Source organism: Drosophila obscura, unplaced genomic scaffold (assembly GCF_018151105.1).
Source record: "Drosophila obscura isolate BZ-5 IFL unplaced genomic scaffold, ASM1815110v1 contig_181, whole genome shotgun sequence".
NCBI lineage: Eukaryota > Metazoa > Arthropoda > Insecta > Diptera > Drosophilidae > Drosophila > Drosophila obscura.
Window position 1 is genome coordinate 518,586 of NW_024542769.1, and position 27,558 is coordinate 546,143.

Consider the following 27,558-nt stretch of genomic DNA (forward strand, 5'->3'; position numbering starts at 1 on the left):
CGCGGATCCAAGAACTTGTTTCATCTTGGCCGAGGACAAAGGAAACAGTCGGGGAAACACACACACAAAAAACACAAATGCCTGACAATTTTTGTCCCGCCCCGCCCCCTTCGGAATGGAATGGATTCTCTTTTGACTCCAGCACAGCAGCGGAAAATTCTCTGCGGGAGGTGCAGAGCGCTGAGCATCCCAGGGTGTGTTTATATAAGGTTCAGCATTTCTTTTATCTCGAGAGTTGACTATTTTCTTGTTTTCCACTATAGTTTTTGGCATATATGTATATAACTGCAGCAAAATGAGCTACTTGAGAGCCTTCTCCGGCAACCTTTATATAAATACACCTTGAGCGTGGCCATGTGTTTGCCATATCGCTCTGTCTCTCGCTCTTCGCAGGAAACGAAGAACAGGCAACACTTTTCACATATAATGCTGAGTAGGAAAAGGCCATTTTCCTTCACAGCAGCACAAGTAAACATTTTCTACACACACCCCGCTTCACACTTTAATTGCGAAAATAAAACAACAACAAAAGAGCAAGTTTCTTGTTATTAAACTGTTCGTGTGTTTTGTGTGTGTGTGTGTGTGTGTGTATGCATGTGTGCACTGCTTTTGTTTATCTGCAGGCCTTATCTGGTAAACGGTCAGGGGAGGGGAAGGGCAGGGTGTGTGATCTGGCTGCCTGTCATTTCTCTTTTCATTTTCTGCTATTTTGCGCGCTTATCTGTACTCTTTTTATTTATACTTCCCAATGCCGAGAGGGTTTCTTTCTGCATTGGAATTTTTTGGCTTATCACCTTTTTGCACCACCTTTTCGCGTAATCTGTGTTGGATAGACTTGAGCGCAGCGGCGCCTATAGCATGGTTGGGTTTTCAATGTTTTCACAAAATTTATGTTTATTTAAAAAATATATATAAAAACACGCACACGATACACAGGACGGCGCCAAAGACGCGACACGACAATCAAACAATTATTCAACAATTTTAACTTCCTATTCTGTGTTATCCTACGAACATTTATTGCACTTATTTATTAATCCTTGGACGAACGCGTGCAGCAAACAATTCAACGGATTTTTCTGATTCAGAAAAAAATTCAGCACTTCTTCGCGGCGACCAAAACATTTGTGAGCAGTGGGACCGCGGCTTTATCGATCGAATATACCCGCCTGACCCTCAGAAATATACGCAATATACATTCTCATTTTCGAAATATACCGATGCTGAAGCAGTGCTGCAAGACGCTCAACTATCGTTCCGCCGACATCCCATCGCTATTCCTACCGCACGCTGCAAACCGTGAATTTTTCTTCAATTTTATCATTTTCCTGACTTAAATCCTTGCAAATAGGAAATATAACCCACTTGATATGGCGGCGGACAGCAAGAGCTCCCAACTGGACGACATACAGCAACTGTTGCTGGAGCGTATAGCCAAGAATGACACGAGTGGATTTGCACAGCTGCTCGGACAGCTGAAGGGTGGCGGCGTTAACTTTGTGGATGACACGGGCATGTCGCTTCTGGCGCATGCGAGCTTCAAAGGCAACAAAGAGGCGGTGCAAATACTGCTGGACATGGTGAGTGGGCGCCACAACGCTGTAGCGGAATGACAACCTTCTTTCCCCAACAGGGCGCCGACATCAACTTGAATCAGCACGGGGCCGACTATACACCTCTGCACTTTGCCGCCCTGTCCGGCAGCACTCACGTGTGCCGCCAGCTGCTGGATGCCGGCATCAATCCCGGCAGCATCAACAGCGTCTCGCGCACCGCCTCACAGATGGCCGCCTTCGTGGGAAACCATGCCTGCGTAGAGACAATCAACAACTATGTGACTCGATCTGGACTGGAGTACTACACACAAGCGCACGGCCAGCAAACGGAGCCGTTGATACCGCCCGCGCTGCTCTCGGCCTTCCACACCTTTGTCATCGAGATCAATCTGCATCCCGTGAGAATCGCCCTGAACGCCCAGTCCCTGGGACTGCTCAGGATACTGAGTAACCTGCGCAAGACCCTGGCACTGATGTGCGAGAAGGAGATGCAGAAGACACACGACATGAACGAGCTTCTGGCCTTCAAGTTCCACTACCAGGGCTGGATCGTGGCCGAGCTGATCCGCTGTGAGGAGCAGTTTAAGGCGCAGCACAAGGAGAAGAGTGGCGGCGACGAACCGGAGGCCAACAAAAACGACTTTATCGAGCTGTTCGTGAAGAGGGTGCTCAAGGAGAACAAACAGGGCCAGCTGGACTACGTGGAGTACACGTTACGGGAGTGTGCGCGGGAGTTTCCCGTGCGGGAGTGCACCATCTTCAGGCAGATAGCCACGCAATTTGGAGGCAAGGATGCCCCGCCGGCCCTGGTTATCCTGCGCAATGCCATCAACGGAATGCGCGGCTTTGTGGTGGGTCTCGTCTGAAGTTCTCGTGGAAAAGCATACCAATCTATCAACATTTTCCGCTTTTGCAGGACGAAACGAGCTACTGCAGCACCTGCGGACAGGAGAAGCCTGACAAGAAGTGCTCCAAATGCAAGGCGGTGCAGTATTGCGATCGGGAGTGCCAGCGTCTGCACTGGTTCATGCACAAGAAGAGCTGTGCCCGGCTCTTGGCCGCCTCCCTGGCTGGAGCCATGGCCCAGGTGCAGTCGAAGGGTCCTATTGATACCTCAGAACTGCAGGAGGAGCTCTCCAAGCTGTCGGCGTAATCGCCATGCCAAGTGTTTCTTTTATATGGAAATATATTTACTATACACAAATCTCGTGTCACGGCCTTTGTTTACTCCTCCCAAACAGCTATCGCGCAGAGTGTCACAACACTTAACGGATTTCTCCGCTTGCCAGCACTGCTCATAGACAGAATCATAGAAATAAATATTTATTATTAAATCATGATGAAGGTGTGGTTTATGGACAACGAGCAGGAGACCGATCAGCGGTTGAAGCTTCATCGCAGTCCCCCGGTCCATCTGGAGCTGCCTGAACTGTACCAGAAGACGGGCGTCGAGTATTTCAAGGCATGAGTGGACCTTCAAGCAAAAGCTTATCTTAAACGATCGTATCGTTGCTTTCCGGCTGAAACACGCTGACGATTATTATTATTTTATGATTATAACTATACTATGGTTATTAATCATTGATTGATGAGGAGCCTCTGGCCCTCTCGATTGAGACTCATGACACATCGAAGTTTACTGGATCTCCCTCCTCCGAGCCATTAACTATAGTTATTTTATTTTAATATTATTTTTAAATTCTGGATAGTCCCGTCATCCGCTATATAATTTTATTAAAGCCGTCGCTATTTTGTTGGAGAACACATCTGGTCGACGCATAATCCTCCCGCAGATGATTTAGATTGCCGCAAGTCCTACCTAAAGCATCAAGCCGAGAACTTTGTGCAATTAAACCAGGTCTAGAGATCAGCATTTTGTATATGTTGTATGTTTATTTTCAAATTTGTATATATATTAAACCGTCAGAAGTACTTGGTCAGGTTATCCGTTTTTTTTGGTTTTGTTCTCTGAAAAGTAAACACACAACTCAAACAGGGTGTCTAATTTGTTTTTTAGTCATGCCAGCAGCATGGAATACCCTTGGTGGAAAAATCTATTATAGACTTCAAAAAATGTTTATCCTCCCAGTCATAATTAAATGAAATAGGGCATACAAATGCCCATACCACATCTGTTGGATGCCCACTTATTTTGTATGATTCTACTTAATTTTTATCTTTTTTGCTTGAACCTTATTTTATAAATAATCCAATACAAAAGAAGTACTTAAAATTAACTAATCTTGTAGAAAATGAATTCATCAATCGGATAAAATTATATGTTTAGTAACATTAGACCGAATATTAATAAGTAAAGTAAAGAGGAAGTGGCAGAAGTCACGAACAAAATTACATTCCGCGGTTCAAAACAGGATTATTTAGATGGTGTTAAGTGGGTTAAGTTCGTTTCTTTTTCATCGGTATATTTCGGTTTATTTCTGAGGGTCAGACAGTATATTTTATCAAACAATCCGCGGTCCCACTGATAGGCAGAAATATGGTCTCACAATTTTTTCGCCGCGGAACATGAAACAACAAGAATTTTCCGAGATTTTCCAAACGCGCGTGGAATAACTGTCTATTTCCTCCCACTCTGGGCATGCCGCGAAAACAATAAATCAAACAAAGTATAATCAAATTTGTTGTCTTGTTTGTCAACAAAATGAGTTCTACAAGTGTATGTTTGTCGGTCTCTCTCGCTCTCTGAAATCGTAAACAAATTGTGAAACAAAGTCAAGTATATAAATATACAACATAAATATTTAAATAAAACGCGTTCGTTGCCGATAAAATATTTGTGTTTGGAGGGAGCCGCAACAACAGCAGCGACGTCAGCAGTGCGTGGTGCAAGTGTATTGGTGTTTAACACGGCCGTACCGTCCGATATACATATATACACACGTATATGCCAGAATAAGCGCGCCGCCCCTCTTGGCTGTGTGAGTGCATCTGACGTACATACGTATGTACATACACACCCGCAAGTAAATAAGAAGAAATTAGCGCAACACAAAAAAGTGAAAATTTTCTTCCATAAAAGTCGAGGAAAATATCGGTTCTTTGCATAAGGTGATTGTTTTGTGTGTGCAAGTGGAAAATTAATATCAAATCCCAGGCTGGACGCAGAGGTAGCAGCAGCAGCATCAGCATCGCCAGCGGTAGCACCCACAGCAGTAACGGATTTTTGCTCTCCACGCGGGTAAGATTCACTTCACCCCCTCCCCATTGTCTTTTGCTAAAATTTTCATTACGCCGAAAGGAAAAAAATTCAAAATGTATGCGAGAGCAACCAGCGCGCCCCACACTCCACTCCATCTCCACTCTCTTGCTTGCTCTCTCTATCTCTCTCTCTCTCTCTCTCCCCTTGGCTTCAACTATCCAATTTAACCTCAACCGGTCTGCTGCTGCGGCCGGCGTCGGCGTCTCCCCGTATGCATGCATATGTGTGTATGTGTGTGTGTGCTCGTTAAAAATGCTCTGCCGCAGTCGGCGTTCTTCTTTAACTCTCGCGCATTATTTCGCCAAAGCTCCAACTTTTTCCACCTCCACCTCCTCCTCTATATTGACAATTTTTACAGCTTTTGGCGTTCGTCTGTCTGCCGCTGTCGGTGCCAGCGTCGTCGCCGTGACGCCATGGCTTAGGCGATTTTGTGTGTGTTTTTTTGTTGTTTTCTATTGTATCTGCCGCTGCGCTGCTTGACTGGAAGCGAGGGGGTAGTATAGCAGTCTTGTCGTTCCGTTATCTACACACATTTGCGGTGCCCTGAAATGTATCTGCAGCTGCCATGAATGAGCGGGCCTCTGCTCTTGCATATTAAGTGTGTTAATGAACTTTTCTTGGGTACGGTGCGGTACGATTGCAAACTTGGCAAATTACCCGCACCACTTGAACGTTTTCGAGAATGACCCCACGCACACACACACACACGCACACACACATATACGTACCCCAGCCTGCACTTGTTCGGCAACATGGCTCTCTCTCTCAATGCCTACCTACCTCTCTCTTTCTCTCGGTCTCCCTCTTTCTGTTTTCCCCTGCTCTCACTGGCTCCCTCTTCGTGGCTATGTTTCGGGAATGCGTGCCGTGCCGCCAGGCCGTAGCCGTAGCCGGGTAACGAACGCATTTTGGCAAACAGCACGAAAAGTTGCATGCTCCAAAATACACACACACATACACATGCAGACATAACCACCTTGCTCTCGCTCTCTCCTCCACTATCTCTCTCTCTCTCTCTGTCAGCAGCACTTGTTATGCTGCTCCCACTCACACGCAGCACGTCGTTAGTTTTAAACTTATTTTGGCATTCTTTATGTGCTACTGCATTCACTACGTCCCTCCTCTCGTCTCGTCTCGTATCGTCCCGTGCCGTCTCGATGGCGACCCAGACCCGCATTTCCAGCTGGCGACATCGCAGCACCGTTGTGGTAGGAGTCTGAGAACTATTCAAGTCGGGGAACTAGTTCGCAGTGGAGCAGGTCGTCGGCATTACTTAAATCAGATAATCTTCGCCGCATGCCCCCACAGATGGCTAAGAGTTTCTGGATGAAGACGGGCAACATTTTATGGGTTTGAACTTGAGGGAAATGATTAATAGGTTAATCCCCAAGGAAACTGACAGAGATCCAGAAAAGGAGACTCCTGAAAGAAGCCAAGGCCAGGAAGAATATCTGGAAATCGGTTAGCAGATGTTATGTTATGGTAAAGCTCACCAAAGGTGATTGGCTGCTTGCTAATAGCAGTAATATAGCTTAGAAGTTATAAATCCTGTACTCCATCGAAATATTCTGTAGTGTAATCAGCTCTGCATTGGGTATACACACATACATACATACAACATCCATACCCATACATATACCTGTGCTTGTACCTGCGCATGCATAGGTGTGAGAGAACACCGATATCCGAAATTCTCGTCTTTTCCAGCATGGTGGTGTTGGTGTTGTTGGTGCAAGTGGAGCAAAACTCGACATCGACGCTCTGCGGCGACGACTGCATGCGTAAGCAGCGCCCAGCCAATGCGCTGTTTCCCCTCCCACTCGGGTGCAGATACCAAGATTTCTTTTAATTTAGGTTAGGGTTTGGTTTCTTTTCCAGTTGCAAGCTAATGGCAGTCGGCCAGGGTCAATGCAAAGTGCATAAAAGATTGTATATGGGAGTCTTATTGATGGTGTGTGGGGGGTGGGCTCTGAATGGGAGTTGGTGTATTGCATACTCGATCCATTCCGTTCCATCATCATATATTGCAGTTGTTTTCTATTTCGTTTGCTGCAACAGAAATGCGAATTGTTGGAACACCACACACACAGACACACACTCCCATGTAGTCCCCACCTTACCCCGCCCCGTACCACCCCCCTCCTGCTCTTGTACACACGACACTCTCTCGTGCCATGCTCCTCTATGTACAGAGCTTACAACAACAAAACAGCAAGCCGAAATGCAGTTTAAAGCGCAACTAAAACTAAACAGAGCTCTCCAAGTGGGTGTCTCTCTAAAGGGGGATGTGATGGGGGCTTGGGGGGTGGGGTGATTTCTCTATATGTATCCCCCCCCTGCCCGGTACGTGTGTGTGAGTGTGTGTATGTTTGGATTTCTATGTGTGGAATGGAGAGTGGATTTTATATCAAAAGTACAGTCGCCTATAGCTGTTGTTGCTGTATTTCATAGTTGGCTGTACATATGTTTGTATGTATGTTAGTGTTTGTACATAAATTGCATGTTCATGCTTCAATAGTTGCATGCAGCAGCGTCCATGCCAGCAGCATTGTTGAAAGATAGAGTGCGAGAGAGAGAATAGTGATTGAGAGACGGGGCGCTAGGGTGGTGTCAGGGCTATACCTAAGCCTAAGCTTTTGCATTCAATGCGGATGCGGATGCACCGAAACTCTGGTAGGTCTCTGTGGACAACTGAAACAGAAGGGCCAAAGCCAGAAGCCAGCGTTAACAAGGAATCAACATATGCAAGTGGCTTGGCAGCACTACGATTGCGATTACGATTACGAAGATCATGTCAGTCATCGATATGTGATCGAATTATTAGTGTTGTGAAAGCGTAAAATGGGGAAAAGACACTGTAATTCGTTTACCCTCCAGCTTCGTTCTAGCCCCCTCAATTTTGTTCTATATAAGTTTGGCTTCTCCTCGCCCCCTTCCTTTGACTTCTCTCCGCTTGCTTCGGCTTCTCTTCTGTCCTCCCCACACTTACCACTCTTTACCATTGGCTTCTTCTTCCCACCCCCCTTCTTCCATGTCTACTTGTTTTTTTTTGCTATAGCTGTTTTTTTTTTTTTGCTTTTGTTTTATACATATACATATATATTTTTTATGATTCCCTTTTGTGCTTTGCTCTGCTTGGGAGTGTGCGAAAGGGAGAGGGACACTTTCTTACTTCTGGGTGAGGGGGAGGCAGGGCGGTTGGGAGGTTGGGGAAGAGCTTTAGCTTTGCGTGTGCTGAAAAAATCGATTATGAGCCAGGGGGGATCAGAGTGCTGGGGTAACTTAAATTTAAAGCAGATGACAAACCAAACTGAAAACCCACCGTTTCGTTTATTGATTAAATATGGCCAAAAAGAGTGGGGAAAAACTGTCATGAAATTTAGGGAAATGTAATGAAAAACGAAAATTGACTTATTGATTTTGTAATGAGCTACTACCTCTCTCTCTCTCTCGCTCTTGCTCTGTGGCCAGCCCTGGTTTTGCTGTTAAGCAGGAGTAAGTGGTGGGTGGTGGTGGGGGTGTTGTGGCTGTGGGTGTGGGGAGGTGTGGAATGGAATGGTAGGGCTTCCGCTTATGTATAAAAGTTTTTCGGTAGCAAGAAAGCAACAACAATATGAGATGGCGGCTGCTGCATTTGGAGTGGGAGTGGGAGTGGTAGTGGGAGTAGCAGAGGGAGTGCTAGGGAGGCGGCTGCTGCTGCCTAGCGAGAGAGCGAATGGGATGAGAGAAAGGGCTGGCTGGCTGCCTTGCTGCTTTTGTTGTTTGTGTATTGGGTGCCGTTAGTTGAAATGCAGACGTTTTGCATTGTTGTTTGTGGGTGGAAGAGGAAATGGCGGAGCTGGAGAAGCAGAAAGGTTCGGAAAGCAGAAAGGATGGGGGGTGGTAGGGCGTGCTGTGGCAGCGGCGGCTCTGTGGCTGTAAAATGCCCCGAAACCCGGTACAGCTGTGTATGCATGTGTACATAAACACACACACACACACACACAGAGAAAGACAGAGAGAGACAGACCATAAGAGAGAGAGAGGAGTAGAGTGGAGTGAAGTGAAGTGAAGAGCAGAGCATGCAAAAACAGATACATATACAAAACAGGCAATGGGTGGAAGTAGGCAGGGGGGAGGAGAGGGAGACCCCCCTCCCAGTATCCAGTATGGTCTCGGTCAGGTCCGGGTCGGGTCGGGTCTGGTCGGAAGGCAGCTCAGAGCACCCCTACACCCCGCATAGCTCAAGTATGCATATAATATCCGGGCAGCTCCTCGCATTCCCCAACTCTCGCACCCACCAAGGCCTATAGAAGTGGGGCTAAGGTCCCACACTGTGTGAATTTCCTACCTATTTTGGGTTGTCCCTCTCCTCTCTCTCTGTCTGCCTATCTGCGTGTGGGTGGGTGGGTGGATAGTTAGTTGCGTAATCTATGCGTTGATTTGGCTCTGAACCCCATTGTATATCACTAAACAGACGACTTCCTGCTGGTCAAAACGAATGTGGTTTCGGGTGGTGTGGTCTGGTGGGGTTCGACACTCCAAATGCAAATTTCCCCAAATAGTAAATCCGAAAATTCGAATTTGTTGATGGCCAGGACACATGTAGGACGTCTGGGGAGCCAACATATGTGTGTTGATGATGATGATGATATAGTAGCAGTAGCTGCTGGTGGGTAACCTTTAGCAGGAAATTAGTTTTAGCCGCAACACCTAGCCAACAACGCTTCAACCGCTGCCTCTGCCTCTGCCTGCCCGTAGCTCAATCAACCATTAATATTACGCAATTTTAATGAAAATGGCAATTAGCGTGTTGCAAAGGGTTGGGGGTGGGGGGAAAGCCTACGGCCCACGGCCCATGGCCCATGGCTATTATTTATGAAAGAGCATAGCCTCAGACTCAGGTTCTGTGCATGTCCAAACTATAAATTGCAGGCGCAACTGTACCTGAAATGCAAAATGGTGAGTAATCCTAAGCTGAGCGCCATGTTTGGTTGAATTTGAATGGTGGCAGTGGGGGAGTTGGGTGTTTTGGGATGGTATAGTGGCGGTGGCGGTGGGGTGATGTTGGACTGATGTTGGGGTCGGGGAGGTCGCCAACTTCGATTTTGCGCGTTTGGCAATTATGTGGACATGTGTCTTGATGCCTCCCGGACACACACATACACACACACACACACACCCACCCACATACATACATACATACATACGCATATGTAGTCTATATATGTTTTTAGATGTGTGTTAGAGGTAGAATCTCCACGAGCCCAAGCCCCCACCCATCCTCAAAGGCCATAGTTTAGCTTGGGAACCACCCAGTACACGCCCCAAAGCCCCCCAAACAGTGGGAAAACAGGAGCAACAACAACCGCAGTAGTAGCAGCTGCGACTCCACCTCCACCCACCCCTCTAAAAAGCAACGTTGCTCTCCCTCCCTCCACCCCTTGCACGATTCTACGACACCCCCACACCCCCACACCACCCCACAGCCCGCTGAAGAGTTGCCTGCATAAAATATTTCTAGATACACATTTTTGTTAGGGCAAAAGCAAAAGAAAGAAGCAGAGAAAAGGAAAAAAAAAAACAGTTACCCAACACACAGACAGGGAAGGGACGTTTGAGGGGGTGAGGTGAGGCGGTTGGGTTGGGTTTGGGCTGCTATGTCGGCAGCCCTGTGGGCCCTGGGGGTGGTGAGGCTGAATGAGACCAGACGAAAAGACTGCGGTATCCACAGCCGCTCTTTTCTCCCCTCCCTTTCTTACAGTCATTCCTTTGGGAGGTGCAAACCCCAGCAACCCCACTGCCACCCACTTTAAAGGGCAACTTTAAAGCTTCGACTAAGTTTTCGCCCACTGCCTCTGCGTGTGTATGTACCTAACCCCCCCCCTTTTCACCCGCACTAAGTGAAGTAACTTGTCGAATCCCTCTGTCATATTGTTGTTCTTGTTGTGTCTCGCCTTGTTTTTCGGTGGTGGAAAAGTTTTTGGAGAAAAGTGCGTGGGCCATGCCGGCGGAGGGGGTGTTGCTATAGAGAGGGAGGAATACCATCAGAATTACCGCCTGCTTATGACAAGCCCGCAAATTGGTAAAAACAGATTTACTTCCGATCCGAAGTGGAATTTTCCCAATGCAGAGCTTAAGAACCCTTCGAGCCCTTCAGGAAAGTTTTCGAAATTTCTGTTGTTGTTTTTTGTTATTTAATTAATAGTTATTATTGCAAATATAAGCATAAAGAAATAGAAAAGTTTAAGACATAGTCTATTGCATAATCATTGCAAAACTTTCAGTTTATACTCTTGCCATTTATTTACTTTGTTTATTGAAAACACTTTGTTTGTTGTTTGCCAAAACTGTTTCTATTTTATGGCAGCACACTCTTTGATTTTTAGATTCTTTTGCATTCTGCCATTTCTCTTTGTAGTCGGAGTGAGTATACCCTTGCAGAGAGCATTATGATTTTAATCAGATGTTTGTAGCTCAAAGAATGAATCAACTAATTGATGCATCTGCAAGGGTATCAAAAGTTTTGACATTCTGTTTTATCCTTCCTTCCATAAAGTATATGTATATATTTAGCAGATCAGCATCAATAGCCGAGTCAAGGTAGCCATGTCCGACTGTACGTCTTGATGAGCGCCTAGATCTCAGATACTATATGAGCTAGAGCAACCGCTACTCATTCTCCTTCTCGCTCGCACACACTCTGCCCTGTGCAATGCGCGACCTTTCGCAGAGAAGATGTAAAATCTACAATCCAGATGTAGAATAAACATGTAGATGACAGATAAAATGTAAAATATTTTAAAATTCTACGTAAAGCATAAGCTCACAAATTTAGATACTGACTGAGTGTGGGTATAAAAGTAGAGTCGCGTCCAAAGAAGCGACTCACAAGTTCCTTTCCGTTGCGTTTATTATTGCTTCGGTTTTTTTTTTCTATTTTTTGGTTCTTTAATTGCCTGATTAGCTGACCGAAGACCGCACAAACACACACGTACATCCAAAAGTAGAACCCACACACAGACAGGCAGCCATGCCCATCTAAATAGAGAGAGAGAACTGTGTGTGCTGTTCGCTCTCTTGCCGTCTCTCTGTGTCTGCCTGTTTCTCCTCCATTCCGCCTTCTACTTAGCTTCTTCTCTGGGGCTGGCTGCTGCGCTTGGCTAATTTATGCACATTGAAGGTGCTCCAACATTTTTTTATAGCCAACTCTTTAAAACACAATTCAATAATTTATGTGTACACGCTCTGTATGTGTACGCACACATGTGTATTTATGGTTATAGCAACATTTCTTTTTTAGGTGAGAAATGAAATATGAAAAACATTTGCTTAATTTTTTTTCGGCATTTGGCCTGCACTTTTCAGCTGTCAGCTGTTGTTGTCCCTCTCCCTCTCTACCGTTTGCAGTGCCTCTCTCCATTTCGTTTAGTTTGTTTTTTTTGTTGTTGTTTTTATGGCTGTTGTAGCGTTGTAGCTCTCTCTCTTATTCGGACATTTGCTTTTGAGCCTGAGGCAATTGACCGTTTAAATGACTCGCTGCCACCGTCGCTGCTGCTGCGCTGCCCCTCGCCGTGTCGCTCTTTTCGATTGTTGTTCGAAATTTTGTCTTATGCCAGTCGCTGATCCTCGAATTCGAACAGGGGTTGTTGCTTAGAAGAAAAGAAGGAGTTGAGTGCCAGAAAGTTGCTTCCTTGTTGTCCATACCCTCATCTCCCCTCCTTAACACTCATCTCACTGTGGCCAATAGGGATATGTACAGCTAAATGTTGTCTCCACAAGGATCTGTAGGTAGGATCTGTATAAATAAGTTCTCTAAATAAGTTCATAATTTACTCGTACATATTGTATGTAACATGCACCTTCTGCGCCTTATGTACTAAAAAAAAAAGTAAGCTAAAACGCTGCTGTTAACACTTTTCCTTACATTGATTTTCCACTTCTTTGTTTCTGCTGATTTTCATGGTCAGCTCTTGCTGACTAATTATTTATGTATGCTTGATAATTATTGACCAACAACAACAAAAACAGAAACAGAAACTGCCCAGCCACTTGGGCTGTTTGCTGACGATCATTTCACTCAAATAATACAGAAAAAGCTGCCAACCCCCTCCCCCTGTGACTAAAAGACGGGCAGAGCAGCACCAGCAAAAAAAAAATTAAAGATATAAATGCTAGCCGACGCACAAATACTCTTGCATGCCGATTTGTTCAATGTCAGATATGGGTAACAGTTGTTTGGCTACGTTTATACCTTGATTGATAAGGAAGTACTTTAAATATCTTCACAACTGGGTGAATATTGAGGGACTGATGGACACACTTCCTTTTCGCCGTTTCAAACTTCTGTGCAGAATCATTGAACCCTATTCTGCAGGAGAAGGGTATCAAAAGTGGCAAAGCTGCTTTTTTTGTTGGTGTTGTTTTCTTTTGGCTTACCTTTTTACCTGTTTATTTTCAAAGTGTGGCATCTCGCTCGCACGCGCATAGTCCGCCAATCGCTAGTACATATGTACATATATGTATGTATGTATGCTGCTGGCACACCAAAGAAAGATAGGGAGGGGTAAAGAGAAAGAGGGGGATCAACAGAGAGAGAGAGAGAGAGAGGAGAAAAAGAGCGCGCATACAAAGACAACTGCAAAAACACGCGCGCGGGCTCGTTACACGTCATTAAGTGCAAAAAAAAAAATAAGAACAAGCGCATAAAAAATTGTACCGTACATAGAGATAGGGGGAATAAAAGTATTAGTTGTTGTATGACTCGTTGTTGCAGCATCAGTTGCTGTGGTACCGTTAGTGCATCCATCCATCCATCGTCCAGATTTCTCCTCTTGTGCAAGTTCAGAGACCTAATTCCAAATTTCAGCTAGAAGAAGGTTCAAAGTCTGCTCCAGTAGAGAGCCTTTTGCCAATAGAAAACTCTGTTGTTAAATATGGTGGGAAACCTTTAAATGTGGAATTTAATCTCGCGATTTAGGTTTTTTAGCTAAACGCTCTAGCACACAATTTACCATTTACATCTAAATACATATGTACGCATGTATGTTTGTTTTTGTATGTGTATGTATTTCACTAATAGGCTTTGGAAGATTAACAGTTATCGCTGATCTTCTCGAGAAAAGTTGTGATTCAGCCTTAACAACAGTAAACTGAAAGCAGTACTCAATGCCCCGTCCGTATATACATGACCAGAGCATTGCTGCTTATATACTACTCTCTAGCTGAGACTGTGTGCATGGGATGATGTACATATGCATGTGTGTCTGTATTGTAAGTGTCGCCCCGCTTATCAGCAAAAGAGAGCTAGAAAAAATGTTTTCTCTTTTTTTTTGATTTTTGCGCGACATTTATTTTTATACACTATGCATATGCACAGGCAAATGTACAATACCTTAAGTATATAAATAAGTGTATATGCGTGCACATTGTACATATATAGATTGGTATTTATATGTACATATGTAGATACATATGTCCACACATTCTAATCCAAGTGTTCGATATGTGAAATATCCAATATTGAAAGTTGGGGGAAATGTACTTATCAGGGACTTGTCAAACCAAACAAATATTCCTCTGCATACAGGAAATGTGTATATGTATGTATGACATAATTACATATACATATATTTCTGTGCAGCGATCGCTAATAAAAAAAAGACATCCAAAAGTTGAACCGTTGGCTAGAGTTGGCTACACTAATACATACATATATACTAGTTTATGTACGCTACTGTGTGCAGGCAACAGATCATTTCTGGAAGTTTCTGTTTGAAAATATGAAATATTACATTAAATTTCTAGAAGATTCTAAATTGTATTGAACGATCACCTATCACATAAAGATACATACATAGTTTATATGTACATATATGCATACATACATACTTACGTACATATATGTATACATATACCACATTACTACCCCAACTATGTATTCTTTTGTGAAAGTCTGAGCGTGCGAAGATACAATTAAATTACATGGTGGCCTGTGTGTAAATATGTACATATTATATAATATGTGCATATTTATGTATATATTTGCATATTTACAGACTATAAACATTGGTTTATCTACATATTATATACTGATCCGTGTACATACTTGCTCGTGGCTAGTTCAAGGCCCAAGTACATGCATACAAACATACATATGTACATATATGAATATATGGGACTGCGGTGAGGCAATGCTTGGACTAACTATAGTGATTATAGTTTGTATACAAATCTTTAAATGACTCCATATGTTTTTCTGTTAAACGATTTGCATAAACAACAATTAAATTATTGTACAATGCGCTCGAATGTAATATTTATACATAGGTGTAAGAGACCTGAAGTACATAGACCCCCTGTCTAGCATTATTAATAACCGATATCGACTGTACCCTCAGTTATGATAAGAAGGAGGGGGCTTTCATAGTTCGATATTCATTTAATTATACTAATGGAAAACGAAACTGAAATCTCTCGCTGAAAAGAATTGAATGAAATGGTTGTCGAGTATTTTTTGCACTTATCGTATCGTAATATGAATGTCAAATGCGTGTGACTGTGTGTGCGGTTCTGTATTCGCGTTTGTGTGTGTGTGTGTGTGTGTAAAGTATCGGCTAACTGGTTTTCTGTTATTTCTTTCGGGCGCCGCTGTCGGGCAGAACAGGGGCAGCGACAGCGCTGCCGGCATACCATTTACGTGTTTCTTTTTGGGGTTATTCTTAACGCGTGCGAGCTTCTCATTTTTGATACCCTCTTATCAGAGAAAGGTATTCGGATTCTGGACGAATGTAAGGAAAGGTCTGAGGTCTGTCTGAGCGTGTGAATTCCGGAAGTACAGCAACTTTCAAGGATGCAGCCGTTCGTATTTCTGCATGCAATTACATTAATAAGTTTTTATCAAAATCGCCTATCCAGGGTACGAATAGCTTCGTCATCCGAATCTGGCCTTTCTCCTTGTTGTTATTACAAAACTTTTTATTCTCTCGCGATAAGAGGCATTGCAGTGGCTGGCCGGGCTGCCTTGCCTTCCCATGGGGGAGTTGCCAGATAGGGGAAACTGAGAATGTGAATGGTGAGAGTTACAGTTACAGTTATAGTTAATGTTGTAACCTAACGGGGAGGCTCTTAATTTGTGTATTTCTGGACCAAAAACTTTAACAATTTCACATATTGTCAATGGACAAGTTCACACATTTGCGCAGGTTGTTCTTACATATATGTACATATATAAGTGTGTGTGTGTCAGCTATTTATATACTGTTTACATACATACATACATATGTACATGGGCAGAATTGCATTCTCCACCTCCTGCTCTCTCCCCCTTCCACCATCAACTGGCTCCCCGTCTTTGCTTTTGTTGTTTCTCTTGCTTTTTGTACATGCTGATGCCTGACTCTGTGTCTGTGGCTCTCACTCACACTCGGGCACGGTACATACATACAAACATGCATACATAGGCAATGGGTTCAAGTTGTACATAAACCAAACGACCGACCGAAAGCTGCCTCTGTCTCTGCCAGTGCTCTGCTGCCTCGTCGTCGTCTCTGCTTTTGTCTATCCAACCGTACGCCTCTCTACCTCCGCTTGTGTGTGTGTGTGTGAGTGCGTGTGAGTGTTTTATGGCCAGCGCGCAAAAAGGCAACAAATCTATTTATTGCAATTTACTCAATATTTGGCACATTTAAAAGAGAAGTACATTTTACTTTATTTCCTGCACTTCGTTGCTGTGGAAAAATTCCACTTAATCAGACAAATTACCAGACGCGTCGGCTTCCCCCCTTCCCTTAATGGTTTCCCCTAACTAAAACAAAGATTAAGAAAGGCGGCCGAAGCTTTTGATACTCTTCCCGCTTTATAAAACGAGTAGTCAGTAATACGAGTTGGTGAGTTATCTAATGACACACGGAACTACATACATATACTCGTAAATATGTATGTATGCTACGAGCCTAATGGTTGAGGAATAATTTTCTCTCTGCGTTTCAAACATCTGTCACTGAATCATATACCATATACCCCTCTCTGCAAGTGTATCAAAATGTTCTTCAAGCGTAGCATTAAATGATGCTTTGGCAGCAACATCATCTCTGCTTCTTAGTTTTCTGCTGCCTCTAGCAACAACAACAACAACAACTTGGACAAACAAAACCAGTTTTGAAAGTCATTAATTTTTAGCTTGTCTTTGCATTGTTGCTATTGCGGCTTATGTATTTTTACTGTTTATTTAGCTGGCAACGCTGGTCAAGAGCACGCAAAAAGAAAAGAGAGGACACAAAACAGCTGTGCACTAGCATGTGGGAAGGAACGGAACGGAGTGGAACCCTGCCACCCCCCCTAGTCCACATTTCCACTTGCCAAGCCAATTACTCAGCAGAGCCATAAAAGACAATACACTAGTATTTGTTTGTGCATTTACTTTGATGTGATAAGGCAAACAAATCCACAATATAATAAATATTTGAAATGCCCAACAACCAATTCCATAACTTGTCGTGTAGTTACGCTACAAATTATTTTTCAATTTAAAAATACAACATTCCTTTTGAACAAATATAAACGATAAAAATCAAAAGTTTTTATATTTATTTGGGGCTTAAAAATAATTTATAGAACGAATTGTGATGAAATTTCTGTCTTTGTATGGCAAAAAAAAAAAATTAACCATTAACTTTTTTACGTACAGAAATAATTTGTACACTTTGTTATTTGGTTTTGGATTGATTGCATTTTAATGGAAATTTTGTTTTCAATGGATACTTTATTCTGCTCTAATTTTTTTGTATTGCGGCAAATCGGTATGTATTGCTTGTTGGTCGGTCTTTCTTACAGCGTGCGTCATTAATTTGCTGTTAATGTTGTGTGTAGTTAACCCATTTAGAACTTTTTGGTTCATTTTGTTTGTTTGCGTTTTCCCCCCCAACCAATGCTTATCGCCTGGCTATAAATAAACGCAACAAGAAAAAAAGCAATACACCACAGTGGGCTGCATAATTATAGTGACACTCACAAGATAAGGCCAGAGGGGCAGAGCGTATATGCAGATATGTATATCCCTATCACATATGTACAAATGTATGTGTGTATGCATGTACATAAATATATAGAGAATGACTTTTGGGTTCTGTGATGTCACATTTCCATGTAAATTAAAGATAGTTTTCCATTGAGCTGCAGCTAGGAGCTGGAACTGGACAATCGTAGGTTAGGTTCGAGTCGGTTTCTAGTTGCACCCATTGCATCATCATCATCATCATCCCGGCGCTCCCTGCCACTGCCACCACCCCGAGCCTGCCAAAACCGAACCTCCCAAATCCCAGGCATGGATGAGTAAATATGTATGTACGACGAGGAAGGTCGGTTGGTTGGTCTCCCCCCTCCCCCTGCCCCTACCCTTCCATCATATACAACAAGTCGTGCGCTCTCACTCGCTCGCCTGCTAGCTTGCTCTCTCACGAAGCAGCAGCAGCCCACCTCTCCCGCTACCACTCCACTTCAATCTTCTCCCCGACTTGCTTATGTACAATGGGACAGGCAGGCCAGCCATAAGATATGCGCATTTCTTATAATGCCGAACCGAGAAGTACTATTCATGTTTGTTTTTTTATTTTTTTTTGTCTTTTTGCTAAGCTGCCACTTGTTTTGACAACATTTCTTTAACTTATTGAATGCAGTATTGTAATATTGTAATCGAGGTATTCTTGAGACACTGTTGATGAGAGGGATAGCCCCCAAATAATATGCAAATCGATTTTAGGTTAGGTTCGGGTTCGTGTTAGCGGCAGAGGTAGTGGGAGTGGGAGTTGGTGAGTTTGAGAGGGGGGTTTGTGGGTGCCATTGTGGGTGGCCAGACAGACAGTGTCGACCCCAAACTTGGGTATCCCAATAGCCACCGTCTGACAACCACAGCCACCGCCGCGCTCTCCTCATCGTTGTCGTCGCGTGTGTGCGACGTGCGCTCTCTTCTTCCATCTTGCTCTCGCTCTCTCTCATGCCCGCTCTTCCGTTCTCCCGCTCTCATCCGTACACCGCACACTCAAACACATTTTGCTGTTGCTGCGGCTACTCTTTGCTTTTGTTGTTGGTGCTGCCTTCTGCTGCTTCTGCTGCTGCTGCTGCTCGCCGCGCTATGTACACAACTGTACTTTTGATTTAACCTTATTTCTTTGCTTTTTTTTTTTGCGCTGTCGTTGTCGTCATCGGCTTCTAAGTTGCGCTCGCCTGGGATGACTGTGAAGTCAATCCCCCCCCTGCTGGTTGCCTGGCTGGCTGTCCTTATCTTCTGGTCAGTTATCGGGCTCTAGTCTAATGCGTCGCCTTTCCCCCTTCTTGGACAGGTGCCAATGACCGTTAGACGCGGGGGGATAAACTTGAACTTGCATGCCTGCATGCATATCCCACAGTGTGCCCTGTGTCATCATTGACCCACTGTAAACCCAAAGCTCTGGGGCGCTAATTGAAGCCCATTTAGCGCTCTATTAAACACAATTATGGTCAGGCAAATAATACTGCCCAATCGTAATGGAAATGTCGCACAAATCGATAAAGTTTTTTGTTTCACTAAATCTCTTCCATATTCCGGCAGAGGGTGATACAAGGCACCCACCATATAGTCTCGCCTCGTTATACAAATGTACATATATTTGTTAATGTGTGTGTGTGTGTACATTAAAAAGCATCTATAAAAATTTAAAACTGTATTAATTTAATAAAAAGAGAAAAAAAAAAGCTGACAATCATCAAAGCATACAAAAGCACACGCACACATTTACACAAGGCACGGTGGGACAGAGTCCATTAGAATTAGAAATTAAATGAACGGCTATTGGGTGCCAAAAAGCGATCAAAGACAAATTTAGTCTACGGAAAGTTGAAACTTGAAAAAATTAAAAATATTTAAAACTTTTACCTCGGGGTCTCTGAAATTAAGGGCAATTATGTTGTAAATTAAGAAATATTCATTTATGTATATTTAAAACAATATTAACAATGTTAATTTTGCATTCAAATCAAAATTGAAGATTAAAAAGAATTGCTGGAAAGATAAAACAAAACAAATATAGAAAAAAGATTTAGAAAAATTAGTAAATGTCGAACTGAATAGAAAGTGGTTTAAGTATTGAATAATAAATTTAATTTGGAAGAAACAATTTCCAAAATGTATATTCTTACATATAACTACATGTATTACCATAGGTTTCGACCACTGTAGAAGTCAAAGCGAGCAACTATTTAATTGTATATCAAAACAATCGCACATTTGCCTACTGCACTCCACCGTGCAGAGCTGTTAGTAATCGCGAACGCGGGCGACGACGGCTACGCTGTGTTGTTCGAGTGGCGCACAATCTGATGACGACACAAGTGTGGAAAGTAACGAGACTACGTAGACTGCCGCTTGCGGGGGGACAAGAAAGAGCGCAAAAGAAAGAGGGAAAAAAGAAACGAACGAGTAATCGTGCTCATACGTAGACATGTAGGTGTTTGTGATTGTGTTTTTGTGCTTGCCTCTGTATGAGTGCCAACTTTCAAAGCGAGTTAATTTATGGCACGTTGGGGACAGCAGCCATGGGAAATGGGGATGTTGTTGCTGCTGCTGCTGTCGATATAATTATGCCATTCGATTCGCTTTTCTTTTGCCAACATTTTCTTGAGGCCGTTGGCAGAACTAGGCTCTGCTGAAGCTCTGCTCTATCATTCAGTTCGAAATTCAGCCAGTCCAGAGTTTCCAGCAGTTGAAATGTTTCGAATTTATGCTGTTTTCATTAAATTACAAACAAAAATTATTATACTCGGATTCAGTTTGTTATCAAAATTCCAATGAAAACTCTACCCGACAAGTTTTAGGTGTTTTGGTGTTGTTGTTGTTGCTGTTGGGGTGGTGGGTAGTAGCGCGCGGGTCCTGTACTAGATCTCTATGGACAATTTATTTTATAATTTAAGTTCCAAAATAAAGAAAACAAATATATTCTATGATTTCTTTAAAAGTTTTCTTTTTATGCCTAAACTTGTACAAATTTCATTAAATGCAATTAGTGTACATAATGACTGTCAACTGTTTCTGATTTGTATTTAAATAAACCAAAATTAAAACACTATTGTTTGTGCAATGTTTTGTTTTTGTTGCCTGGGGTTTTTGAATATTTGTCGATTAGTTTTGCTTGTTATTTTTTGCAGCTTGTAAATCAGTATTAGCAGGTGAATTGTTGCTTTTGTTGCCTCCCGTTTTGAGTTGTTTGAAAAGTTTATTCACCTTTCACTCTCACGTGTCGCTACGCTATACGTCTTTGTGTGTGTGTGTGTGTGTGTGTGTGTTTGCCAGGTGGTTTGTGTCTCTGCTAGTTCTGGAACTACTACTACTACCACTACTTCCCCTATTTACCCCCCATTGTGCTCCTTCCCCCCCTCATTCCTCACTTCATTTTCATGTAAATGTTTCTTGCTACTCAGCAGCCCCAGAGCGGCCTTTGTATGCGAAAATTTGTTAAATCGAAAACGTGACTGGCTTGCGGAAGATATCCAAAGTCCGAATGGAAATGGAAGAAATGTTTTGCCTCCTCGAACATGCATACCTGCAGACAGACAGACAGACGGACTATTTATGTACATCTCCATACATTTGTGCAATCGAATCAGAGAGTTGATTTGCGATTTGGCGCAGCTTTCCTTTTTTTTTTTTTTTTTTTTCTTGCACAAGCTCTTTCTCTTGAGATCGCGAGAGGGGGGCGCCTTGGCCGTGCGGGCTATCAGTTGCCTCAACAAGGTCGTCGTCGTCGTCATCGTCATCGTCTCAATTGAAAATCAGGATATCTTTATTATGTATGTCCCAATGCGGAAAAGGGAGCAGCCAAGCAGTAAATGAGACCTTCACAGTGTGACAACAAAAAAAAAAGAAAACACACAATAAACCGTTAGGGGTTAGTGGCTGACATCCGCCTTGAAAGTGGTATGACAGCAAAAGCAGCAGACAAAAACACGAGAGCAAAGGAAGCCCGAATTCAACCCTTAATGAAAACCAAACGACCTCCGACCCCATCCATCCATGCTATGCTTTGCTTTGCTTTGCTTTTCCATAGGATGCCTAGTAATCTGAATATCTCTCCCTCTTTCAGTTGCCCAAGATACAGAATCACGACGACGCGACGTGCGAAAATGGCCAAAATGGAGGTCGACGATGTGGTCGACTTGAGTCTGAGCTCTGGCCGGGATCCGGCGTTAACCATAACGCCGGCGCCCCCATCAACAGCGCTCAGCAATCGGGATCTGCGGGCACTGACGGCCAATAATTCGGGTTTGACCATAACGCCGTCTACAACGCCAGCGCCCACAGCAGGCGCTGCCACCATTCCCGCCAGTAGCAACACAAGCACCAGCAACAGCAACAACAACAACAGTAGCACTGGAAATGGCATTGCCGGCAGCAGTCCCACCAACAGCAGCACCACGAATAGCGGCAGCAATGCCGCCACTCCCAGCATCAACAACACAACAAACAACAGCTCCAGCGGCAATGCAGACGGGGGAGTACTCTCTGCTGGCGGCGGTGGTGGCGGCGGTGTGGATGAGAACAAGGTCCAGAGGCGGGTGCTACGGCCCCGCACAGAGCCCAAGTCATACGCCGAGGCCCCCGACATTGTGCTGCTGCCCGCGCGCACCAATGGACGGCAGCAGAACGGAAACATTGACTCGGAGACGGACGACGAGGAGATGCCGCCGTATGTGCCCATCAAGGAGTTGTCCCACGCCGAGCTGAAGGAGCGCGAGAAGAGCCTTCGCAGGCTGCGGCAGGATCTGCGCAACGAGGAGACCAAGCTGATGCTGCTCAAGAAGCTGAAGCAGTCGCAGCAGGTGATGAAGGAGAATCTGGTGGTCACGCCGACCAGCGTGTCGCCCAATAATCCGCTGTCCGCCATACCAGCCGCTCTCACCTCCAAGGGATCGCTGAGTGTGACGCCCACGTCGGCGGTGCCGCAGCCGGCGCACAGCAAAGGACGCAGCAGTCTGGGCGGCAGTGCAGCTGCCGTTAGTATCAGGTGAGTGCCTTGAATTTTGGATCCAAGATCCTTATTAATGTGTGTGTTTCCCTCCCCCCCATCGTAGCGCCACCAACAGCCGGACGGGCAGCTCCAGCTCTGCGGCAGTGGCTGCCTCGGCCATTGCAGCAGCAGCGGCAGCCCTGAGCGGATCGCAGCGCGGCAGCCTCAGCAGCAACTCGATCCTCCCGCCACCCAGAGCCTCATTACCGCCAGGCGCCACATTGGCCGCCGGCACAACCATCACGCCTGCCACCTCCTCTTCGCACCGGTCGAGCGCACTGCCGCCGCGCACCAATCTGCCGAATCTCACCATCACGCCCTCGGTGACCATCACGCCGACGTCAGCGCCGCCTTCCAGTCTGAAAGCACGCAATGTGAGTTATTGTAATGTCATCGTTGCCGTAAGCGCCGAGTTTTTTCCACTCCCCCACTCGCATTTTTGTTCAGAAAGCACCAAACACAAAAAAACAGAAACAACAATCAACAACAAAACACACACAAAAATCAACAAGAAAACTCACGCTTACCAACACTGCACAGTGCACTATGCGCATTACTAATAAAAACACTAACAAAAATAACAGCAAGAACTATTGCAAAAGGTGAAATTGGGAAAGTTACGCAAAGAATTTGAGCCTCTCCTGGGCTCTTTTGTTGCACCAAAAAGGTTTCGTACTACAGAGCAGCCAGAGCGGTCTTTAATTAAAGTTAAACTAAATCATTAGGCTAAAAATAAGAAGAAGAATCTATCCATAAATGAAAGTGGTGTAAGTTACGATTAGCACAGATTTGCATGATACATCGGAACGTGACCGTGGCTCGGATAATCGACATTTTAGATATTTTATGTGAATATGTTTTGAAAGTAGGCCATTCCAGGCAGGGCTGTAAATGACAATAGATAGTTGAATATCATCTCCTGTATTCCACTAGAAGTGTTTCTGGTGCATTTACTATTAAAAATGCGAAGCAGAAAATCGGATATTTCCAGAAAAAGCCGTGCTTCAATGCGGGTTCAGAAATATAGGAATCAATCCACCGAAGAGGAACGAGCAATCCGACGAGAAACTGAACGAGTTAAAGCGGCCAGTCGTCGTGCAGCGGCTCGGTTGGCGAGCAGAAATTATCAACTACGACTTAGAGCTAAAAAACAAGCTCAAGCTAAAAAAAATGCATCAATAATAGCTCAACGTAGAGCTGAAGAAGAAGCTCAAGAACAAGCAAATAAGCAAGCTAAAGCAGAAAAAGACGCATCTATTAAAATATGGGCTCAACAAAGAGCTAAAGAAGAAGCTCAAGCGAGAAGAAATGAGTCAATCCAACCAATAGTAGCTCAACATAGAGCTCAAGAAGAAGCTCAAGCAAGAATTGAAGCGCTGCAACTAATGGCTCAACGTAGAGCTCAAGAAAAAGCTCAAGAAAGAAAAAACGCATCAATCCAACAAATGGTAATTGAATATAACATTTCATTTTTAATGAAACAAAGATGGACAAATAGGATTTTGAATATTACATACGAAATAGGAACAAAAGATAGGTTTATTCTAACATCCCTTTCGATTTTCATCATTGCATATTTCTTGCTGTACAACACTAGTTTCCACTTTTCCAACACTACTAATACTACTACTACTAATACGTCACATCCATCAGCCCGAAGTCGTTCACTTCTCACATATAGGCTCGTTGCAAAAGTGACTCGAAAAATTTAACTTAACTTTCTACGTATTTATTTGATCTCGACTAACGCTCAACTATTAAACGCTCTAAATTGCTCTACATTCATATATATTTAAACAAAACAAAATCGTTGAAAACATGCAGCCTAATATTTCGGATAATTCGAAGGTACCTGGAACCATAAGCAATTCTGTTTCCATCACTCCGGCGCCGCCGCTATCGCAAACGCATCAGAATCAACTGAACGATCTAAAGGTGAGTAGGAAAATGAGAATATTCGACTTGGTGGTTGGATGTATAATGATTTATTGCAGAATGATCGCTCCGCGCCACGCGAGGATGCACAGACGCCTGCCCAGCGTCAGGCGGCGGCTAAAATGGCACTGCGCAAGCAGCTGGAAAAGACTTTGCTACAGGTGAGAAAAAGGGCTAGCTACACCAACAAAAAGAGAATTGTGCAATAATTTGTTACTATCCAACCCATAGATTCCCCCACCAAAGCCACCACCACCAGAGATGCACTTCATACCCAATCCCAGCAACACGGACTTTGTCTATCTGCTTGGACTGGAGACGGTCGTTGACTTTTTGACTGTCAACAAGAAGGCCAATGCTGTGGCAGCACCCTTCCGCTGTGCCCAGTGCAAGATTGACTTTACACCCGTCTGGAAGTGGGAGAAACAGAGTAAGCTTATCGAAATGGAACCCCTAAATGAAAGTAAAACTAACCAGAGGATTCTGCTATAGCCAACAAGGATCCTAAGGTGATTTGCGAGCAGTGCGTCACCTCGAACGTGAAGAAGGCTTTGAAGGCGGAGCACACCAATCGACTGAAACAGGCGTTTGTCAAGGCACTGCAGCAGGAGCAGGAGATCGAGCAGCGTTTGGCCAGCCAGAGCAGTCCATCGCCCGTGGACACGCATGCCCTGAACAATGTCAGCGCGTCGCTATCCGTGTCCGCCGCCAACAACTCCTCGTCGCATTCGCATCAACACCAGCAGGCCCTGCAGCGCGAGCGAGAGCGTGAGCAGCTTCAGGCGTCGCATGCCTCGGCAGCGGCGGCACTGGTCAATCTGCCACCGTCTGTCACGGTTATACCGACCAAGTGTCAGACACCAACGCCAGCACCTAGACCAACGCCGCCACCACCACAAAACCAGCCCACACCACCGCCCAGTACACCACGTTCGTCACGTGCAGCTGCCACAGCAGCAGCGGCGGCCATAGCTGCCCAGCAAGCGGGTATCCTTAGTCCAGGACCCACGGCAGCGCACCACCACGAGCCGACGTCCTCGTCGCGCTCATCACGCAATGATCGCCACGACCATCACCACCACCAGCAGCAACAACAACAACAGCAACAGCAACAACAACAGCAGCAGCAACAACAGCAGCGCGATCAGCAACGCGAGCAGCAGCAACAGCAGGCCCAGAGCTATGACAAGTACTCGGCAGCAACGCTGGCGGCGGCCGCTCATCTCAGTGCCATGGGTGGCCTGAACATCAACAGCCTGGCCAGCCTGGGCAACCTAAGCAATCTGGGTAATCTCAGCCAGCTGGGCAATCTGGCGGCTCTGGGCGGACTGGGCAACTTTGGCGCATCATCGTCAGCCTCCAGCAATCAAGCGGCGGCAATGGGCAACTCCTCGCCTGCGGCCACAGCGGCCGCCATGCAGGCTTTCCAACAGCAGCTCTTCAGAGGTAGGTTACTAGCCTTATTGCCTGATTCAACAATATCATAAATGAATTTCTTCTGCAGCATTGGGTCAGGGTCTGGGTGGCAATCCACAGCATATGATGCAGTTTGCACCGCTTTTGTACTCCTATCAGGTGGCCATGGCGCAAGCGGCCCAAGTGGCAGGTGAGTCCCAAAACCTTACCATGCTGAATGACCCTTGCTAACTTATTCTCATTCTCGGGTAGCTTTCAACAACAACAACAAAAAGAGCAGCTCGTCATCGGGCTCGTCCAAGAACTCGAGTAATGCCAACAGCATGGCGGACGTACAGCGGGCGGCGGAGCTGCAGCGTCAGTATCTGTTGGAGATGATACCGCCACAGCAGCAGAGTGGAGCCAGCGGCAGTCGCCAGAACAACTGGAAGGCCTAAGGCCTGCGAAAAAAAAACACCCAGCAAACAACAACAACAAACAACAAAAACAACTATTCTTATGGTTTTCTTGATTAGGAAATTTTATAATTTAAACAGAAAGAAGGAGAAACGAAAGCAGATGCAGAAACAACAAAAACTAATAAGAAAACATTAAATATACACGTAACTATTAATTATGCTATTTGTAAACAATAATTATCTATAATTATAAACAATTATACAAAGCAGAACAAGCAACAAAACCGATCTAAGCCCAATTGTTAGTAGTTTCCTTCATTTGTTAGCACTTTTTGTCATTGATTTACAATACAGAGCAGAGCGCAAAGCAAACGATAAGCCACGAGTAAATGTAGCAAACGATAAATGAATGATGAATGCAAAACACAACCTTTAAGCTCCTAGTAATTGAATATATATATTAAATATGAATAATAATGAATGCTAGCCGTAAGACGATTGCCCCGTTTTCTAGGGGCACACCAACCACAACCATGCCCGATCCCAACCCCCCCTTTCCCACAACAAAAGATTTTGTAATTGTTAACCTCTTTTGGTATTGTAAAACACGCAAAAGGGCATAAGAAGTCCCAGAAACCGAATTGGTAGATAGAGAGACAGATGATCAACCATTTTGCCGTACAACATTTTTAGTTTTTACCATCGTGACTAAATCTATAAATATATAAATTATATTTTTTAATCAATTTTAAGCGTATGACTAGTAATTAGTTGTAAACAAATTTTTTAGGGTATAATAAATTACAGAAAACAAATTACACCAATTCTTGCATTGCCAGTCTACCAGCATCTACATCAATCAATCATATATCATAAACAGTTCCGACTAAGTCCTTATACCATGCCTTATCCATGTTACAGCTCCAGTTTGAATTTAGTACTGTTATTTAATTGAAGCAGAACCCGAACCCGAACCGCCCCATGATTAATTCAGAACACTCTTAGGAAAGCTCTTT

General features: G+C 44.4%; 3 protein-coding genes across 5 annotated transcripts; all 3 read left to right on the forward strand.

Moving 5' to 3' along the window:
• The first annotated feature begins 1,247 nt into the window (after window positions 1-1,247).
• LOC111071491 (ankyrin repeat and MYND domain-containing protein 2) lies at window positions 1,248-2,760 on the forward strand. The gene is made up of 3 exons (XM_022362873.2): window positions 1,248-1,580; window positions 1,634-2,407; window positions 2,473-2,760. Exons 1-3 carry the CDS (start codon window positions 1,371-1,373, stop codon window positions 2,707-2,709), a joined length of 1,221 nt encoding a protein of 406 aa, XP_022218565.2. The 5' UTR covers window positions 1,248-1,370; the 3' UTR covers window positions 2,710-2,760.
• A 132-nt stretch (window positions 2,761-2,892) lies between these two features.
• On the forward strand, window positions 2,893-3,492 carry LOC111071457 (1,2-dihydroxy-3-keto-5-methylthiopentene dioxygenase). The gene is given in 2 exon segments (XM_041592623.1): window positions 2,893-3,059; window positions 3,297-3,492. Coding segments are annotated over 2 exon segments (291 nt in total). The 3' UTR covers window positions 3,421-3,492.
• A 565-nt stretch (window positions 3,493-4,057) lies between these two features.
• Window positions 4,058-26,826, forward strand: LOC111071488 (polyglutamine-repeat protein pqn-41). Of its 3 annotated transcripts, none has more exons than XM_041592563.1 (9): window positions 4,058-4,755; window positions 21,870-22,790; window positions 22,858-23,167; window positions 24,618-24,728; window positions 24,788-24,889; window positions 24,960-25,158; window positions 25,221-26,174; window positions 26,233-26,334; window positions 26,397-26,826. In XM_041592563.1, exons 2-9 carry the CDS (start codon window positions 21,910-21,912, stop codon window positions 26,579-26,581), a joined length of 2,844 nt encoding a protein of 947 aa, XP_041448497.1. In that variant the 5' UTR covers window positions 4,058-4,755; window positions 21,870-21,909; the 3' UTR covers window positions 26,582-26,826. The 3 variants fall into 3 exon arrangements, with proteins under 3 accessions (XP_041448497.1, XP_041448498.1, XP_041448499.1); XM_041592564.1 differs by having other exon boundaries at window positions 24,642-24,728; XM_041592565.1 differs by lacking the exons at window positions 4,058-4,755; window positions 21,870-22,790; window positions 22,858-23,167 and adding an exon at window positions 23,732-24,241 and having other exon boundaries at window positions 24,642-24,728.
• The last annotated feature ends 732 nt before the right edge of the window (window positions 26,827-27,558 follow it).

What these genes read in the sequence shown, in the direction of transcription:
- LOC111071488 (XM_041592563.1), top strand. Translation starts at nt 21,910, where the DNA reads ATGGCCAAAATGGAGGTCGACGATGTGGTCGACTTGAGTCTGAGCTCT. An exon ending in GCAGCTGCCGTTAGTATCAG is followed by an intron (nt 22,791 to 22,857) that starts GTGAGTGCCTTG and finishes CCCCCATCGTAG; the next exon opens with CGCCACCAACAGCCGGACGG. An exon ending in CCAGTCTGAAAGCACGCAAT is followed by an intron (nt 23,168 to 24,617) that starts GTGAGTTATTGT and finishes GAAAACATGCAG; the next exon opens with CCTAATATTTCGGATAATTC.
- LOC111071491 (XM_022362873.2), top strand. Translation starts at nt 1,371, where the DNA reads ATGGCGGCGGACAGCAAGAGCTCCCAACTGGACGACATACAGCAACTG. An exon ending in TGCAAATACTGCTGGACATG is followed by an intron (nt 1,581 to 1,633) that starts GTGAGTGGGCGC and finishes TTTCCCCAACAG; the next exon opens with GGCGCCGACATCAACTTGAA. An exon ending in ACGGAATGCGCGGCTTTGTG is followed by an intron (nt 2,408 to 2,472) that starts GTGGGTCTCGTC and finishes CCGCTTTTGCAG; the next exon opens with GACGAAACGAGCTACTGCAG.